This window comes from Salvelinus fontinalis, chromosome 35, assembly GCF_029448725.1.
Source record: "Salvelinus fontinalis isolate EN_2023a chromosome 35, ASM2944872v1, whole genome shotgun sequence".
Classification (NCBI taxonomy): Eukaryota; Metazoa; Chordata; class Actinopteri; order Salmoniformes; family Salmonidae; genus Salvelinus; species Salvelinus fontinalis.
The window spans coordinates 32807907-32826971 of record NC_074699.1 but is presented as its reverse complement, the minus strand read 5'-3'; the positions used below and the strand labels follow the sequence as shown (position 1 = coordinate 32826971).

General features: G+C 40.8%; 2 protein-coding genes across 7 annotated transcripts in view; one reads left to right on the top strand and one right to left on the bottom strand.

Annotated features, from left to right (window-relative positions):
• Positions 1 to 5442, top strand: part of hdgfl3 (HDGF like 3) — a gene marked incomplete in the record, with an annotated part of 14094 nt that extends 8652 nt beyond the window's left edge. Inside the window, 2 exon segments of the mRNA XM_055900025.1 lie at positions 1906 to 2037; positions 2712 to 5442. Of these exon segments, the coding sequence (XP_055756000.1) occupies positions 1906 to 2037; positions 2712 to 2738 (159 nt within the window).
• Positions 5443 to 5523: 81 nt separating this feature from the next.
• LOC129834761 (transmembrane 6 superfamily member 1-like) lies at positions 5524 to 18474 on the bottom strand. 6 transcript variants are annotated; one of them, XM_055900019.1, is made up of 11 exons: positions 18315 to 18474; positions 17930 to 18064; positions 17605 to 17708; positions 16837 to 16938; positions 16467 to 16566; positions 14693 to 14775; positions 14367 to 14485; positions 13813 to 13917; positions 13406 to 13498; positions 9511 to 9630; positions 5524 to 6909 (listed from the first exon to the last, which is right to left on the bottom strand). In XM_055900019.1, exons 2-11 carry the CDS (start codon positions 18046 to 18048, stop codon positions 6715 to 6717), a joined length of 1140 nt encoding a protein of 379 aa, XP_055755994.1. In that variant the 5' UTR covers positions 18049 to 18064; positions 18315 to 18474; the 3' UTR covers positions 5524 to 6714. The 6 variants fall into 6 exon arrangements, with proteins under 6 accessions (XP_055755994.1, XP_055755996.1, XP_055755997.1 ...); XM_055900021.1 differs by having other exon boundaries at positions 17605 to 17635; positions 18315 to 18473; XM_055900022.1 differs by having other exon boundaries at positions 17605 to 17632; positions 18315 to 18473.
• Positions 18475 to 19065: the final 591 nt, after the last annotated feature.

Here is a 19065-nt window from a genome sequence, read left to right as displayed (position 1 = left end):
ATGTTAATACATTATGATACTCTAACAGGGATTTTAATACATTATGATACTCTAACAGGGATGTTAATACATTATGATACTCTAACAGGATGTTAATACATTATGATACTCTAACAGGATGTTAATACATTATGATACTCTAACAGGGATGTTAATACATTATGATACTCTAACAGGGTGCTAATACATTATGATACTCTAACAGGATGTTAATACATTATGATACTCTAACAGGATGTTAATACATTATGATACTCTAACAGGATGTTAATACATTATGATACTCTAACAGGATGTTAATACATTATGATACTCTAACAGGATGTTAATACATTATGATACTCTAACAGGATGTTAATACATTATGATACTCTAACAGGATGTTAATACATTATGATACTCTAACAGGATGTTAATACATTATGATACTCTAACAGGGATGTTATGTTAATACATTATGATACTCGAACAGGATGTTAATACATTATGATACTCTAACGGAGATGTTAATACATTATGATACTCTAACAGGATGTTAATACATGATGATACTCTAACAGGGATGTTATGTTAATACATTATGATACTCTAACAGGGATGTTAAGACATTATGATACTCTAACAGAGATGTTATGTTAATACATTATGATACTCTAACAGGGATGTTAATACATTATGATACTCTGACAGGGATGTTAATACATTATGATACTCTAACAGGGATGTTAATACATTATGATACTCTGACAGGGATGTTAATACATTATGATACTCTAACAGGGATGTTAATACATTATGATACTCTGACAGGGATGTTAATACATTATGATACTCTAACAGGATGTTAATACATTATGATACTCTAACAGGGATGTTAATACATTATGGTACTCTAACAGGGATGTTAATACATTATGATACTCTAACAGGATGTTAATACATTATGATACTCTAACAGGATGTTAATACATTATGATACTCTAACAGGGATGTTAATACATTATGGTACTCTAACAGGGATGTTAATACATTATGATACTCTAACAGGGATGTTAATACATTATGATACTCTGACAGGGATGTTAATACATTATGATACTCACAGGGATGTTAATACATTATGACATTCTAACAAGGAGCAGATCTGATGAAGCCTGACTGGGGATTGGTTGAAACATCATTAGCCATGCTCACTTTTTCAGATACCTACAGAACATTTTGGGGCCAGAAATTATTTAAAAAATTGTCCAGTTCAAAGAATAATGTTTGTCATGACTCCCGCCAAAGTCGGCTCCTCTCCTTGTTCGGGCGGCGCTCTGCGGTTTGTGTGACGAGTGCGCTATTCGCTTTTGCCTTTGGCGGGAGTGTCGTTACGCAGTTGCGTCCGACTGTTTTCCTTCTGCCAAATAAAGTGTGCCTGTTCACTCAGCTCTGCTCTCCTGCACCTGACTTCAGTTCACCAGTTGGGCACACTGTTGACAATGGATGCATTCATTAAACTTCATTAAGTACTTACTTTATTGTTCAATGAGACTCTATGTTTCCCACATATTGCAAGACAGCAAATCATATCTGTGAAATTTTATGAAATACCTATTGATACAGTATCATGGACTCTAGCTATCCACTAGCAAAGCACGTCCATTTAGTGTTGCGTGAGTGCTGTTCTGACAAATAAGCACCTTATCACTACCTGCACACAACAACTCCCTGGTTTCAACGTCCTCAGGAAGTAGTGCTCCTCAATATATTCAGAACTGGCCACGGCCCATACCTCGCCAACCTCCAGCGATGGGGCATAAAAGCAAGCCCCTTATGGCCTGTGGGGTGGAGAAAATAATGCACCACATTTTTTTGCATTCACTGAATAAATAAATAGTGCTGATCTGTGTGTGTTGTCCCCAGAAGTCGTCCAAGCTGTCCAGGATCTCGTCTGGAGAGGAGGATCTGGAGGACGGGAAAGAGGAGGATCAGAAGAGCGGATCGGAGGGGGGAGACCCCGATAACGGCATCATCCAGAACACTGCCGACAGCAAGGTGAGCCGCCCGGGGGGGTGTCAGGGTTGGGGACAATTCTAATTAAAGTCAGTTAAATCAGGAAAGGATTTGAATTTAAAATATATATATATATTTTTTTAATAAATAGGTTCTCCTTTTCAGTTTATAAAAAAAAAATATATATATATATATATATATATATATATATATATATAAATAAAATATAAAAAATGTACAACAATTAAGTCAGAATTTCAGTCTACTTCTTGAATTGACTGTCTTCAATTTGAATTGACCCCAACCATGGTGGATGTAGCCTGATCCCAGATCTGTTTGTATGCTTGGCGTGACATTGACCCTAGTTGACAAGACATTGCTGACACATTTCAGTCACAGGTATGTTTATTCCTTCCTTAGTACCGCAAAGTGATAGTGTTGCAAGATCAACACTTGATTACTAATTGATTTGATTTAGCAAAGATTAAAATGGAGGTGAAAATGTTGCAGATATTGTTAATTCAATGCATGAATACTGGCACCAGGGGGCATGGTAGCAAAATGATTGTTCTGATTCTCTTGTATCATTCAAACAGCATTATTATATCACTTCATTGTGTCCTGTGTCACTGTCAGATACTTATGTTTCTGAGGTGTATTCTAATTGTTTAATAGGATATTTTTCAATTAGAATATTTGTATTCCTTCTGTTCCAGAACCAGTTGCTGAGAGAAGAACATTAGGTGCTGTGGACACCTACAGAGGGAAGGGAAGGTATTCATTGTTGCTGTCACGTGATATTGGAATGGTCAAACTCCCATAATCACCACCTCTAGCACTAACTGTAATGGGCGATTCACGTCTATCTCTATGTAGAAAATAACACACATCTACTACAGTATATCACTAAATCTGTACATCTCTGCTTCAGCCAATAGGCGCCCAGGCTAGACTAGAGCCAAGGTAACTAGCTTCAAAACAACATACACACACACTTGTGTCCCCGTCTCTTTCAAAATCAGAACACCACATTTCATATCTAAACAGTGTAAAATAAGCATCAATCAATATGTATATTGACCCTTAGCCTCCACTATCTGATTAATCCATCAATGATGTCATTATAGGTAAACATGTTAGCTATGTTTGATAAAACTTCTATGATTATACAGTATAATATACTCCCTTGTGGTTTATGATGATTGATATATGTTGGGTATTGCAGTGTTCTGATCATACTAGTTGTATCTTGGATTTGCTTTTATAAAACAATGCTTAGGGTTGCAAAATTCCAGTACATTTTCAAAAATGTCCAGTTTTCCAGAAATCCTGGTTGGAATATTCCTGCGATCAGGAGGGAATAAGCAGGAAATCCGGTGATCATACGACTGGAATTCATGGGAAACCTGAGAATTTGGGGAAAGCTACTGGAAATTTGAAATGTGTGTTTAACTGACTATATAACATATCCATATCACTGTATGTTGCTCTTTTATGTAACCCGCAAAAGATGAATGGAAAAAGACATAGATAAATGTATGAAGTGTTGTGCACAAACCGTCTCTCTAACTTTCTATCTCTCTATCTATATATTTGACTTTGGCTGTAGAGTATAAGGCCAGTATTCTACCTGACTGATCTAGCTAACTACTTGTCCGCATCCCAAATGGAACCCTACCACCTACATTCTGTAGTGCACTACGCTGCCTTCATCTTTCTATGGGAAGTGATGAATCGGTTTTAACGTGTGTCAGTAGAATGGGCTATGGTATATTTTAAAAGCTTTCTATAGTGGCATGCTCAACTGTTGTACACAACTACCTAGTTATTTTCTTAACGTTTTCAATTATACTGAACAAAAAGGTAAACGCAACATGTAAAATGTTTCATGAGCTGAAATAAAAGATCCCAGAAATGTTCCATATGCACAAAAACATTATTTCTCTCAAATTTGGTGCACAAATTTGTTTACATCACTGTTAGTGAGCATTTCTCCATTGCCAAGATAATCTATCCACCTGACAGGTGTGGCATATCAAGAAGCTGATTAAATTAGCGTTACACATGTGCTCCTTGTGCTAGGGACAATAAAAGTTTTGTCACACAACACAATGCCACAGATGTCGCAAGTTGAGGGAGCGTGCAATTGGCATGCTGACTGCAGGAATGTCCACCAGAGCTGTTGCCAGAGAATTTAATGTTAATTTCTCTACCATAAGCCGCCTCCAACGTCATTTTAGAGAATTTGGCAGTACATCCAACCAGCCTCACAACCGCAGACCACGTGTAACCACACCAGCCCAGGACCTCCACATCCAGCTTCTTCATCATCTGAGACCAGCCACCCAGACAGCTGATGAAACTGAGGAGTATTTTTTGTCAATAAAAAAGCCATTTTGTGGGGAAAAACTAATTCTGATTGGCTGGGCCTGGCTCGCAAGTGGGTGGGTCTATGCTCACTCATGTGAAATCAATAGATTAGGGCCTAATTAATAAATTTAAATTGACTGATTTCCTTATATGAACTGTAACTCAGTAAAATCTTTGAAATTGTTGCATGTTGCGTTTATATTTTTGTTCAGTATTCCTACTGTTTTTCCATTCACACTTCTTCCACAGTGCAGTGAAGGAGAAAAAAAGACATAACACAACCATGTTTGCAAGCACCTTTCTCAGACGATATATTCATCCTGAGGCATTTATGACATGTTGGAAACTCAGAAATACAAGCTTCCGAGTGAAAAAAACAACATTTGAACTACCCTCCAACTATTTACAAGTGGGAAACCTCGGGTATCATTCCTGTGCTGACCTCTGACATCACCTACTAAGGAAATTACCTCGATAACTACATTTTTGGCAGTTAAATGTAACAACAAACCATTATTTATTTTTTAAACAGGCTATTTGTTTTTTTTAACACTATAATTTGTTTACAAACTTGATAGCTGTACTTTCGTTTATGATTGACGCAGCTTGTTTGCCATTAGGCAATCAGCGTTCTCAACGAGTTCAAGGCACGTGAATGCACACAACTCGTTGCTCCGAGTTTACAAGTCATATTTTCAGAGTTTCCGACTTGTCATGAATGCAGCTTTAGTGTTTGGTGTAAAGTTGGCGTCTGGCATGCTGGAAAATTGTGTTTTCTGCCTTGGTTCAGCATCCAAACTTACTGTTACACACTCCCATCAATGGTATGCCAGTAGCCTGCTCTCCTTCCTATGTCTTTATGAAAAATATATTATATTTATTTTTTTGATGATAGTTGATTATAATACTGTGTGAAATGTAAACTCATACATTTAAAAAAAGATATTTAAACCTTTCAATCTTTGTTAATGCTCGGAATTAGAACATGTTTTACATTTTAAAGGTTTGTAGTTTAAAGTAAACTGTTTTTTGCTGTTTATGGACAAGACTTTTACAGAATAAACTCATTGGAATGCACTCAGTGTTTGCAAACACGTATTATTTGGATAACACAGACATCTCACATGCAAGAGCACCAACAGAGCCAGAAAACACAAATCAGATTTTACAAATCAAGATTTATTTCAGGTTTTTAACACTTGAAAATATAAATTAGACACAAATATCAAAATATTGCGTCCACAAAACTAGTCTTTGAATCCTCTCCAAACACCTTTGAACATAACACAATCTATTTTGATTCACCATATAGCATTTTATGACAACAAACACTTTGTTTTATTTAAAAGTAAACGTTGTAATGCTTGACAGAACCAGAGAATACAAGAAGTAATTTAGCTAAAAACACATTTAGAACAGTTCTGTATTCATAACATATCCCAGAGTAGGAGTGCTGCTGATCTAGGGTCAGCCCCCCCTGTCCATTTATTGTTATTCCTTGCAATCTAAAAGGCTAAACTGATCCTAAATCAGTTCCATAATAGGCTAAGACTAGTCACTGACAAACAGAAATGAAGAGTAAATGTATCAAGTTTTCTTTCTATGTAAAGGAATGTACCACTAAGCAAGATATGCTTGAATGCTGTTTTAAGTCTCATCTCTGTTGTGTTGCTGCCAGTAGAGTACAGCAGTGAGACTACAGTAGTGTACACTAAAGAGTACAGTTATGAGTATTGAATATACTACACTTGGAGTTGGCCAGTGCAGAACATGAAACAGACTGGCCACCAGGTTATGCTAGGCAGAGAGATACTGTAACGGCAGCCTTCCTCCTCTTCGTCTGAAGAGGAGATGTAGCAGGGATCGGACCAAGACGCAGCGTAGTTTGTGCTCAACATGATTTAATCCAGACGAATAATGTGAACATTTACAAAATACAAAAATAACAAACGTGGCAAACCGAAACAGTCCTCTCTGGTGAAACGAACACAAAGAGGAAACAACCACCCACAAACCAACACAAAACAAGTCCCCTATATATGATTCCCAATCAGAGACAACACAAAACACCTGCCTCTGATTGAGAACCATGTTAGGCCAAACATAGAAACAGACAAACTAGACACACAACATACAATGCCCACCCAGCTCACGTCCTGACCAACACTAAAACAAGTAAAACACACAAGAACTATGGTCAGAAAGTGACAGATACTATTGGACTGGTTTCTGTGTAGTCAGGGCCTGAGTCAGTCAGCCAGTCAGCCAGCCAGCCAGCCAGTCAGTCAGTCAGCCAGCCAGTCAGTCAGTCGGTCAGTCAGCCAGTTGGTCAGTCAGCCAGTTGGTCAGTCAGCCAGTCTTCTTGTCATTTTGTTGGTCTCTGAAGAAGAAGGCAGGGCTAGTGACACAGCGGTAGCAGAAGGCTTGGGGTACGATGGCATACAGGGCGTTGACTAATAGAAAGACAATCTGGCTGTCAGCTGGTACTCTGTAGGAGAACGGCGTCCGCGTGTGGAGAGATGCACCGATGTGGGAGAATTGGGCCTGAGGAGGAGAGAAGACAAGATAAGACAGAGAGAGTATAAGAACAAGAAGTGGAGAGGTAGAAGAAAAGAGGTAGAAGATGAGGAGGAGAAAGAAGGAAAAAAAATGAAGGATCCGCTTGACAATCTCAACATGAAAGCTGGAAGATACACTAGAATAGCTGGATTTCTTGGTACGCATCTGGTGTTGAATAAATTCAGAAACTTTTCTTCTATATACTGTACAAGCATACCATACGTCTTCTATGAACCCTGTACCATAGCATAGACCTACACTCTCCTGAGCTGTTCACTGTCATATTCTGTCAGTATCATGAGTGGAATATCTTTCCACTATCAATCTCTGTACCAGGCCTATTTCCCTGTAGCCTACTGCTGTCATTCCTAGCATGGAGAGGCATTGAAACAAGATGTATGAGCCTGTCTGTCTGTCTGCTTGTCTGTGTCTGTCTGTCTGCCTGTTTTCCTGCTTGTCTACCTGCCTGTATTCCTGCTTGTCTACCTGTCTGTCTGTCTGTCTGTCTGTCTGTCTGTCTGTCTGTCTGTCTGTACACTCGACCTCTCTCTACCTCTATATTTAGCCTGGCTAGTCAACGTGCCTGCTGTGTCTAAAGATGGCCTCAGCTTTTGTCTCTCTTGGGACTGATGGCACAGGACAGCCTACTGGCTTCACAACAAAGCAATGGCAGCCACTCACTGTTTTGTTTGCTGCTTCCAACTACACACGTGATCTTTAAATAAGCTTTTAGTGGTACACATACACACATTTTGAGCGATCAACCAATCAATCAACCAACCAACCAAAATGTATTGTACCCGAAGGGAAATAGGCCTGCAAGCAAGGTAAATCCACCTGAGAAAGAATGTGTCGGTCCAATGTCTGTGTGTGACTAAAAGCTGATTCAATTCATCAAGACACGGTGTGATGATTTGTTGATCAGGTGAATCAAGTGTGTTGTTTAGCACAATAATGGAACAAAAGCCTGCACACTGTGGGTCAGTTGCTTCAGCAAATATCACCGGTCCTTGGGGATGCATCCGTACCGGCCATACACAGCGCGCTCCCTGAGCCCTTGTCCCAGGTATTTATAGCACTAATCAGACTCTGTGTGTGTGTGTGTGTGTGTGTGTGTGTGTGTGTGTGTGTGTGTGTGTGTGTGTGTGTGTGTGTGTGTGTGTGTGTGTGTGTGTGTGTGTGTGTGTGTGTGTGTGTGTGTGTGTGTGTGTGTGTGTGGTCTGTGCGTATGTGTGTGTGTGCGTGCGTGTGTCTGTGCGTATGTGTGTGCGTATGTGTGTGTGTGTGTATTTGTGTGTGTGTATTTGTGTGTGTGTGTGTGTGTGTGTGTGTGTGTGTGTGTGTGTGTGTGTGTGTGTGTGTGTGTGTGTGTGTGTGTGTGTGTGTGTGTGTGTGTGTGTGTGTGTGTGTGTGTGTGCGTGCACTGGTCTCTGAAGTACTACAGCTTGTCCACAGGAATACAGATGAGTTAACCATGGGCAGAGCCACAGTCATTCACATAATTTATCTAAGACAACACTGGAATTTGTATAGCTGAAATATCCCCTAGGTATAGCTCTAGGATCCTCTCACCCAAGATCAGCATGTAGGAAGGGGAACCTACTTATTTTTATAGCACACAGCGGGCAATTGTCACTGCTTTCTGTGCCAGAGAGAGAAAAACTGGCTAATATTCAAAGCTGCAATAGTTACCATAGGACCTGGGTTCAAATAGTATTTGTATCACCTGTCAAACTTAAATTGAGCTTCATTGAACTTCCCTGACAATGAAACCAAAGCCACAGTCCCATAAGTGCAAATCCCACTCATCTAGCACTCCAGGTAGGCTCAATCAAACTACTCTTAATGATCGGCTATGAAAAGCCAACTGAGATTTATTCCTGATTATTATTTGACCATGCTTGTCATTTATGAACATTTTGAAAATCTTGGCTCTCTCTAATTTTCTCCTTCTCTCTTTCTTTCTCTCGGAGGACCTGGGCCCTAGGACCATGCGTCGGGACTGCCGCCCGTGGTGACTCCTTGCTGTCCCCAGTCCGCCTGGCCTTGCTGCTATTCCAGTTTCAGCTGTTCTGCCTGCGGTTATGGAACCGCCACCTGTCCCAGACCTGTTGTTTTTCAACTCTTAATGATCAGCTATGAAAAGCCAACTGAAAATTATTCATGATTATTATTTGACCATGCTTGTCACTTATGAACATTTTTGAACATCTTGGCATAGTTCTGTTATAATCTCCACCCGGCACAGCCAGAAGAGGACTGGCCACCCCTCATAGCCTGGTTCCTCTCTAGGTTTCTTCCTAGGTTTTGGCCTTTCTAGGGAGTTTTTCCTAGCCACCGTGCTTCTACACCTGCATTCTAGCTGTTTGGGGTTTTAGGCTGGGTTTCTGTACAGCACTTCGAGATATTATCTGATGTACGAAGGGCTATATAAAATAAAATTGATTGATTGATTGACTATGAAAGCAATTTTAAAAGCAAACAAATACTGTTTTAAACCAGGTCTACTCCCCCACCATAGAAATAGAACGACTAGAATAAACATAGTAATTTCATTCCAGTTATATTTCTAAGCTCCCCACTCACCTGTGCTATTGCCCCAGAGTGGACCAGAGTGAGGTCAGGCATCCACTCACACCCAGGCACGAGCAGCCCGTAGAGCGCAATGATGTAGTACGGACCGGAGTAAAGCATGTTCACTATCATCTAGGACACAGCAGAGACATAATAGGCTGCGTTTACACAGGCAGCACAATTCTGATCTGTTTTCCACTAATTGGCCTTTTGACCAATCAGATCAGCTCTGAAAAATATGTGAAAAGATTTGATATGATTGGTCAAAAAAAACAATTAGTGGAAAATAGATCAGAATTGGGCTGCCTGTGTAAACGCAGCTATAGAGGTTAAAAGGGGTCCTACTATATAGTTTGAGGTAAGTAGTGAGTCATGGGTAACTGCATACATGGCGTGTGTCTGAAAGTGGGCGTGTCAACAGAAGTGGGAGAATTAACAGAAGTGGGTGTGTGGAAAGCGAATCAGCAAATAGGGCAGATTTGTTGCCACTCAAGACCGTTTTGTGTGGCTGATTGGGCGGCACGACGAGTCCATTGTTGATAACTGTAGCATTTTAGCTAAGCCTAACCGTTTTCCTAACCTTAACCTCATTCTAACCTGCCACGTTAATTATCCTAACCTGCCACGTTAATTATCCTAACCTGCCACGTTAATTATCCTAACCTACTATATTAATTCTCCTAACCTGCTACGTTAATTATCCTAACCTGCCACGTTAATTCTCCTAACCTGCCACGTTAATTCTCCTAACCTGCCACGTTATTTCTGCTAACCTGCCAAGTTAATTATCCTTACCTGCTACGTTAATTCTCCTAACCTGCCACATTAATTATCCTAACCTGCCACGTTAATTCTCCTAACCTGCCACGTTAATTCTCCTTACCTGCTACGTTAATTCTCCTAACCTGCCACATTATCTCTGCTAACCTGCCAAGTTAATTATCCTTACCTGCTACGTTAATTCTCCTAACCTGCTGCTTTAATTCTCCTAACCTGTCACGTTAATTCTTGTAACCTGCCAAGTTAATTATCCTTACCTGCTACGTTAATTCTCCTAACCTGCCGCTTTAATTCTCCTAACCTGTCACGTTAATTCTTGTAACCTGCCACGTTAATTCTCCTAACCTGCCACGTGTCACGACTCCTACCGAAGGTGGCTCCCCTTCCTGTTCGGGTCGTGCTCGGCGGTCGTCGTCACCGGCCTACTAGCTGCCACCAATCCCTTTTTCCCTTTTCTGTTGGTTTGGTCTGATTTGTTTCACATGTTTCTCGTTTAGACTTTTAGTTTGGATATTTAAGTCGGTAGGCCCGCCTGCTCTTCGTGCGGGCTTGTTTATTCCCACTTTGTATGTGGGGTAGTGCAATCTGGGTTTGTTTCTTGTTTTGGGCATTTTGTTTTATGACGCTCAGTTTCGTTGTATGTACTATTTTGCCCGGTGCTGATTAAAGCGCTATTCAGAACTTTCTGCCTCCTGCACCTGACTACGCACCCACTAAGCCTAAGGTTGTTACACCACGTTAATTCTCCTAACCTGCTACGTTAATTATCCTAACCTGCTATGTTAATTCTCCTAACCTCCTAGGTTAATTATCCTAACCTGCTATGTTAATTATCCTAACCTGCTATGTTAATTATCCTAACCTGCTAGGTTAATTCTCCTAACCTGCTATGTTAATTATCCTAACCTGCTACGTTAGTTCTCTTAACCTGCTATGTAAACATTAAACTGACTCCCGGTGCGCCTGGCTATGGCCGGTCTAACCGATAATGGAGCGCTGATGTTACACGCATCGCTGTTAATCCACCTACTGATGTTACTCCCATCGCTGTTAATCCACCTACTGATGTTACTCCCATCGCTGTTAATCCACCTACTGATGTTACGCCCATCGCTGTTAATCCACCTACTGATGTTACGCCCATCGCTGTTAATCCACCTACTGATGTTACGCCCATCGCTGTTAATCCACCTACTGATGTTACGCCCATCGCTGTTAATCCACCTACTGATGTTACTCCCATCGCTGTTAATCCACCTACTGATGTTCCTCCCATTGCTGTTAATCCACCTACTGATGTTAAACCCATCGCTGTTAATCCACCTACTGATGTTACGCCCATCGCTGTTAATCCACCTACTGATGTTACTCCCATCGCTGTTAATCCACCTACTGATGTTAAACCCATCGCTGTTAATCCACCTACTGATGTTACTCCCATCGCTGTTAATCCACCTAATGATGTTAAACCCATCGCTGTTAATCCACCTACTGATGTTACGCCCATCGCTGTTAATCCACCTAATGATGTTAAACCCATCGCTGTTAATCCACCTACTGATGTTACGCCCATCGCTGTTAATCCACCTAATGATGTTAAACCCATTGCTGTTAATCCACCTACTGATGTTCCTCCCATCGCTGTTAATCCACCTAATGATGTTAAACCCATCGCTGTTAATCCACCTACTGATGTTCCTCCCATCGCTGTTAATCCACCTACTGATGTTACGCCCATCGCTGTTAATCCACCTACTGATGTTACGCCCATCGCTGTTAATCCACCTAATGACATTAAACGCATCGCTGTTGATCCACCTACTGATGTTAAACCCACCACTGTTAATCCACCTACTGATGTTAAACCCACCGCTGTTAATCCACCTACTGATGTTAAACCCATTGCTGTTAATCCACCTAATGATGTTAAACCCATCGCTGTTAATCCACCTACTGATGTTCCTCCCATCGCTGTTAATCCACCTACTGATGTTACGCCCATCGCTGTTAATCCACCTACTGATGTTACGCCCATCGCTGTTAATCCACCTACTGATGTTACGCCCATCGCTGTTGATCCACCTAATGATGTTACTCCCATCGCTGTTAATCCACCTACTGATGTTACTCCCATCGCTGTTAATCCACCTACTGATGTTACTCCCATCGCTGTTAATCCACCTAATGATGTTACTCCCATCGCTGTTAATCCACCTACTGATGTTACGCCCATCGCTGTTGATCCACCTACTGATGTTACTCCCATCGCTGTTAATCCACCTACTGATGTTACGCCCATCGCTGTTAATCCACCTAATGATGTTAAACCCATCGCTGTTAATCCACCTACTGATGTTACGCCCATCGCTGTTAATCCACCTAATGATGTTAAACCCATTGCTGTTAATCCACCTACTGATGTTACTCCCATCGCTGTTAATCCACCTAATGATGTTAAACCCATCGCTGTTAATCCACCTACTGATGTTACGCCCATCGCTGTTGATCCACCCACTTCTTTTGCAACGCCCACTTTCAGACACACTCCAAGTATGCAGTTACTCATGCTTATAATTATCTGGGCCCTCTTAAAGGGATGGTTCATCCCTAAACCCTCAAATCTGTTGAGATATTTCCATACCCTATTACTAAGTGATCTAAAGTCAAGCTGTTTATATATTCTATGTGCTAGTCTATCTGCTGTGTAGATCCTACTAAAGCATTAGGAGAAATCAGCAGGCCTCCATCCCATATGAATGTAAAGGTTGACACTGTCTCATCTGATCTAATGATAAGACGGTGCCAAATTTCTCTTGCTAAGACACCTGCTTTGTTAGCTAACTCCCATAAGTGAAAATAAATTGTAACTTTTCTTTAACAATTTCCGTGAGGAAAAAGTTAAGTTTAACAAGACATTTAGTATTAAACAGCGCACGACACGCACCACATGCAAATGCAATCAAGAGTTAAAGTATCAAAGCTTCTGTTATTTAGAATGTTGTGTTTGATTTATAGCGCAGCTGTTATAGCGAGAGGAAAATATCACCTCTATTTTAGACATGACAAACGTATGAGTCCATCATCCATATAACAGTGTGCTCCATGGCTTGGTCTTTTCATTCCTTACCTGTATTTTAGGATAAGATGAGGGGTCCTTCAGGTAAGGCTCATATAGCTGTGTGTACTCCTGACACCACTCTGTCGGGCAGTCCAGGGCCACCTAGGCCAGACACTGTTCAATGAGTGTTACATCAGACCCAGTTCTAAACAGCTAAATGGGCCTCAAACCTTTCTTCAGCAATGAGTATAACTATAATGATGAGGTCATTTTGTAAGAGAAGCTTTAATTCAGCTCAGAGTGACATTCAGTACCATGCTCTAACATTTTCATCCATCATCCTTCTCATGTAGTTTGGACCTTTATTTAACCCTCTTTTGTGAGGGGGACATGGCAGCTGCCACTGTAACCCATTGATCCATTAGAAGTACAACTGGCTGGCATCTGTAGTTTGGCAATGTCTCTGTGGTTCTTACCAGGCCTCTGAAGACACAGAAAAATGTAGCAGGGACGAGGTAGATGACAAACAGAAAGTCTAGGGGCCTCTCCACCAGCGTAGTCCTCTGGGCCTCATCGATACTCTGACAGAAAAAATATATAGAGAAAAATACACCAACATCAGCAATGTCTCTCTGTTTTAATGGATAGTGATATTGCTCAAGTCAGGATTTGTAGCTCGATGTGTGCACACCAAAAAAGCTTTGCAGGATTGAGTGAACAAAATAAAAATTGCTTCAGATTGAAATGCTTCAGACTGACATGAAAACATTTTGTCAAAAAACGCTTGGCCTCTGCAAGAGGAGCCAATTCCCATTGAATTGTCTAATAATATCTGGGAACATCTATTTTTACTGTGGCATCTTTAACCAAATTCCCTGGTGGTCAATCATGGTGGATATATCATTGCTCAAACAAGTAGGCCTGTTACTGATAAATGGAGAGTGACTATGTCACTTGCAGTGTTGCATTATGGCATCTGGTTACAACGCAATATCATATGACCTTTGACCCTGAAGGATTGGGCTCTTACCATTGTCCGAGCCTGTCTGGTGGAGGACTGGCTGAAGACGCGGAAGCAGGCCCACACCGACACCACGACGTAGAGCATTTGGACCAGGAACAGAGGGCTCAGCTGGGTACCATACTTCCCTGGTGGGGAGAGATCAAAAAGCATGTGTGAAAATAATGTTCCTCTCTGAGGATTTACAATACATGTTCTGTCCGTCCGTCCAGGTGTAAATCTCACTAGATCCGTGCTGAGACTGATTTGCAGTCTCAGCAGGGATAAAGCATATCAGCCATGCATGTTCAATAAAGTAACGATCTAATTTTATCCATTCGTTTGAGTGCACCCACCCACAACATTTCCAGGAATGTAGACGATGACGCGCATGAGAATGGACCCCACCCAGTACAGGCCGATGGCTCTGTAGCTTGCCCTGCAAAGACAGGCAACACACACAACACAGACATCACACATCATTACTGTGGCTCCTTGTTGTAGCCCATAACTAGGACCTCTATGAGCTCTGGTCAGAATTAGTGCACTACACTATATCACTTTCTCGCTCAAAATTTTTCACCATTCATTCAGGATTATCCGTAATCAGGGAAGCATCCACATTCATGTAAAAACATACTTCTATTCTTATTTACAATAAAAGTGACTCCAAAATAATACAATACATTATTTACCATTAATTTATATTGGGCACAAAATAATCTGAAACACAACAAAAACAAACAGTAAATGCATCCAACAAATGTGTAGAGTCACAAGCTTGATGTAGTCATTACATGCTATGAATATGGGACCAAAAGTTAACTTGTCCCAATACATTTGGTCCCCTAAAATCGGGGGACTTTGTACAAAATGTACTTTAATTTCTAAACAATTCACCCAATATGGATGAAAATACCCTCAAATTAAAAGCGGACAATACTTTAACCTCAGAGTATCATTTCAAATCCAAATTGCTGGAGTACAGAGACAAAACAAAAACAAATTAGTCAAATGTCCCAAAACTTTTGGAGCTCACTGTATATAATATGGCACCCCAAGTCATCATGTCTGATACTGACATGGGTTATGTCTGTTAATGTGTGAGCATGAGCTAAAGGCTGAGACAACCTCATAATAAGGACTTATTAAGGAGTTATTACACCCAGATATGTACAGTTCAGTGGTATTTGCTATCAATGTGATTGTTTCAGCTTCCTTTAAAGACCTTTTATAAACTGGGTTGGGTCGAGCCCTGAATGCTGATTGGCTGACAGCCGTGGCATATCAGACCGAATACCACGGCTATGACAAAACAATTATTTTTACTGCTATAATTACGTTGGCAACCAGTTTATAATAGCAATAAGGCACCTCAGGGGTTTGTGGTATATAACCAATATACCACGGCTAAGGGCTGTATCCAGGCACTATGCGTTGCGTTGTGCATAAGAACAGCCCTTAGCCGTGGTATATTGGCCATATACCACACCTCCTCACCTCCTTGCGTAAATAAACTCCATTAAACTTACTTATATAGTCTTAACGATTCCATTGCACTTAGTTATATGGTCTTAATAGACTCCATTGAACTTACTTATATGGTCTTAACTTTGTGTGAGCATGAGCCAAAGGATGAGACAACCTAATAAGGACTTATTTAGGAGTTATTACCCCCAGATAAATACAGTTGAGTGGTAGTTACTATCAATGTAAATGCATGTAGGGCAGCAGGTAGCCTAGTGGTTGGAGCATTAGGCCAGTAACTGAAAGATTGCTAGATCGAATCCCCGAGCTGACAAGGTAAAAATCTGTCATTCTGCCCCTGAACAAGGCAGTTAACCCACTGTTCCCAGGCTGTCATTGTAAATAAGAATTTGTTCTTAACTGACTTGCCTGGTTAAATAAAAAAAAAACGGATTGTTTTAGCTTCCTTACCTATATAGTCTTAACAGATTCCATTGACTTTAGTCTTAACAGACTCCATTGAACTTAGTTAGTTATACGGTCCTTTAATAGACTCCATTAAACTTACTTATACAGTCTTAACAGACTCACTTAAATGTTATTTTTCTAAACCTCTTTGGATGTGTCTCCTAAACGGCTATAAAGTCAATGTAAAGCACATACCCCCAGGTTATAGCTGCAACCATGAGCAGGTACATGAGATAGTGGACACATCCATCCCAATAGGAGATCATGTGTCCATGTGCCGTGTTAATGTAGGGGTCTGCCTGTAATGGACATGATAAAGATATATTACTATAACACTGTTGAAGTCTGCTTTCATTGGGTTCCTCATTCCATGGGTCAGTTTTCATTTCTGTATTCACTGGCTTGGACTGTAGGTAGTGTGTGTGTGTGTGTGTGTGTGTGTGTGTGTGTGTGTGTGTGTGTGTGTGTGTGTGTGTGTGTGTGTGTGTGTGTGTGTGTGTGTGTGTGTGTGTGTGTGTGTGTGTGTGTGTGTGTGTGTCCGTGTGTGTACCACAGGGATGTTGACTTGCATTTTTGAGATAGAAGGTGATGAAACCATCGATGATACTGTCCTGCTCCAGACCAATGATCAGGTTTACCACACTCAGGAATGCATACACTGCAAACACTGGCAGAACAAGAGAACACTGAATAATACAGTTCCATTTTACTTTGATTTATTTTAGTTATTCTAGTCATTTAGCAGACGCGCTTACAATCAGTTCCTTCAATTAACAAACACATAACAAAATCATAGCAAAGTAAAACCTTAATCAAAAATCTGCAAAATGAGTGGTATAGTGTGCGTAGCAAAGACAGGTACAACAGCGCAGTTAGAGCCCGTTGTGGCTCAGTTGGTAGAGCATAGCGCCTGGAACACCAGGTCCAGGACCGTCGCTTGTCCATTCCCACTGGGGCCGCACATTTCAACATGTATGTGTAACAGTATAACTTTAAACCGTCCCCTTGCCCCGACACGGGCGCGAACTAGGGACACATCAACAGCAGTCACCCACGAAGCGTCGTTACCCATCGCTTCACAAAAGCCGCGGCCCTTGCAGAGCAAGGGGCAACACTACATCTAGGTTTCAGAGCAAGTGACGTAACTGATTGAAACGCTACTAGCGCGTACCCGCTAACTAGCTAGCCATTTCACATCCGTTACTTATGCACTACTGTAAGTCACTTTGGATATACTGTATGTATAGAAAAACTAGCCTAAACCTACAAGTCTTAGTTAAAATAGAGGATACCTGCACTGGTGAATGTATAGGAAACCAGTGTAAACTCTCACCATAGAATAGAGGGTCTCTGGGTGCCTTCTTCTTGAATAGAAAGCATGCAGAAATAGCCAAGATAAGAACAGTTGTAGATCCAGCGAAAAAGACTGCCTCAATGCTAGAAATAAAACATACTAAATTAATTAGGCCTAAACAGAAATAACCTGCTAAGAATCAAATCAACTAGGATACATATTACTAATGCCTTTAAACTAGATTGCATACAAGACTGCATACAAAACTACTAGACTATAGCATCATCCACTATCTAGCATTATAAGGGTTATTAACGGCTATAAAACACATTACAACTATATTATCGACAATATCCCTACTCACCTGTTAGTGTAGATCAGAGAGTTGAAGAAAAAGGAAATGGGTATTGATGTCAAGGACAAGATAAAAACTCCCGTCCCAGCAGACGTGTTCATTGCTCTATTTACACTGTCGACGCGCATAAATCATTATTTGTTACTGAAAATAAAACACAAAATGATATATGTTAAAAAAAAACACTAGAACATGTTGCTCCATTCAGACCATGTGATATAGGAAAATGTTTAGAGAACTAGCAAATGCATTTTTATTGGGCGTGTGCGGCGCCGTACTACTATTCTGCCAGCACCGTGTGCGCATCTCAATCGTATAATAAGGCATCCTTCTCTACCTGCCTAATTGACAATGCAGAAGTAGGGAAACCTAGGCTTAGGTTATCTGCTTTTACCTGTCTATGTGTCACAGGTCAGTATGGATGAAGAGAAGGAAGCAAGGAGCGGAAGCGACTGGAAAGCATTGAAATCCCCTTTCCTATGGCGCTAAATTCTATTTTGACTGCTGTTGTCGACGCATGATCCCACAAGTGGAGTTCACGTCCCTGAACATGACACGTGATCAATGGCATTTTATCATGTAAATCTTGGTTGGAACTGCAGAACTGTAGAATAAATAAGGGGGGGCATATAAGCAGACAATGAAAGCTCTTACAACATTCTATAATTACATTTCTCTTAAACAGGTTATAGGCCACATGTGCACAACCAAGTCAGAATAGTAGGTGAAATTAAGAGGGGTAAATAGACCAAATAATTAGGCTGAGGCACATGGGCTACTAACATCTTACTACACAACATACACTTAGTATTACTTTCTTAGCTACAGTATACATATCTCCCTGGCATATTACATAATTTAGTGTTTTCTTTTCAATGCTTGTAGATACTAGGACCCCTGGTCCTGGCAGAGCAAAATTCAGTTGGTGGTAGAGTAACTGAAAAAGGTTGGAAACCACTGAGCAAAGTGATGATGAGCTATATGGCCATCTTGAATATAGGCTATTTAAATGCCATAGGCCTACTCTATGTATGGTAATATAAATCCATCAGATAACATATTTCCATGGCCTACAATTTTTTTTAAAACTTTTATTTAATCAGGAGAGCCCAATTGAGACCAGTGACTCATTTGCAATGGTGCCC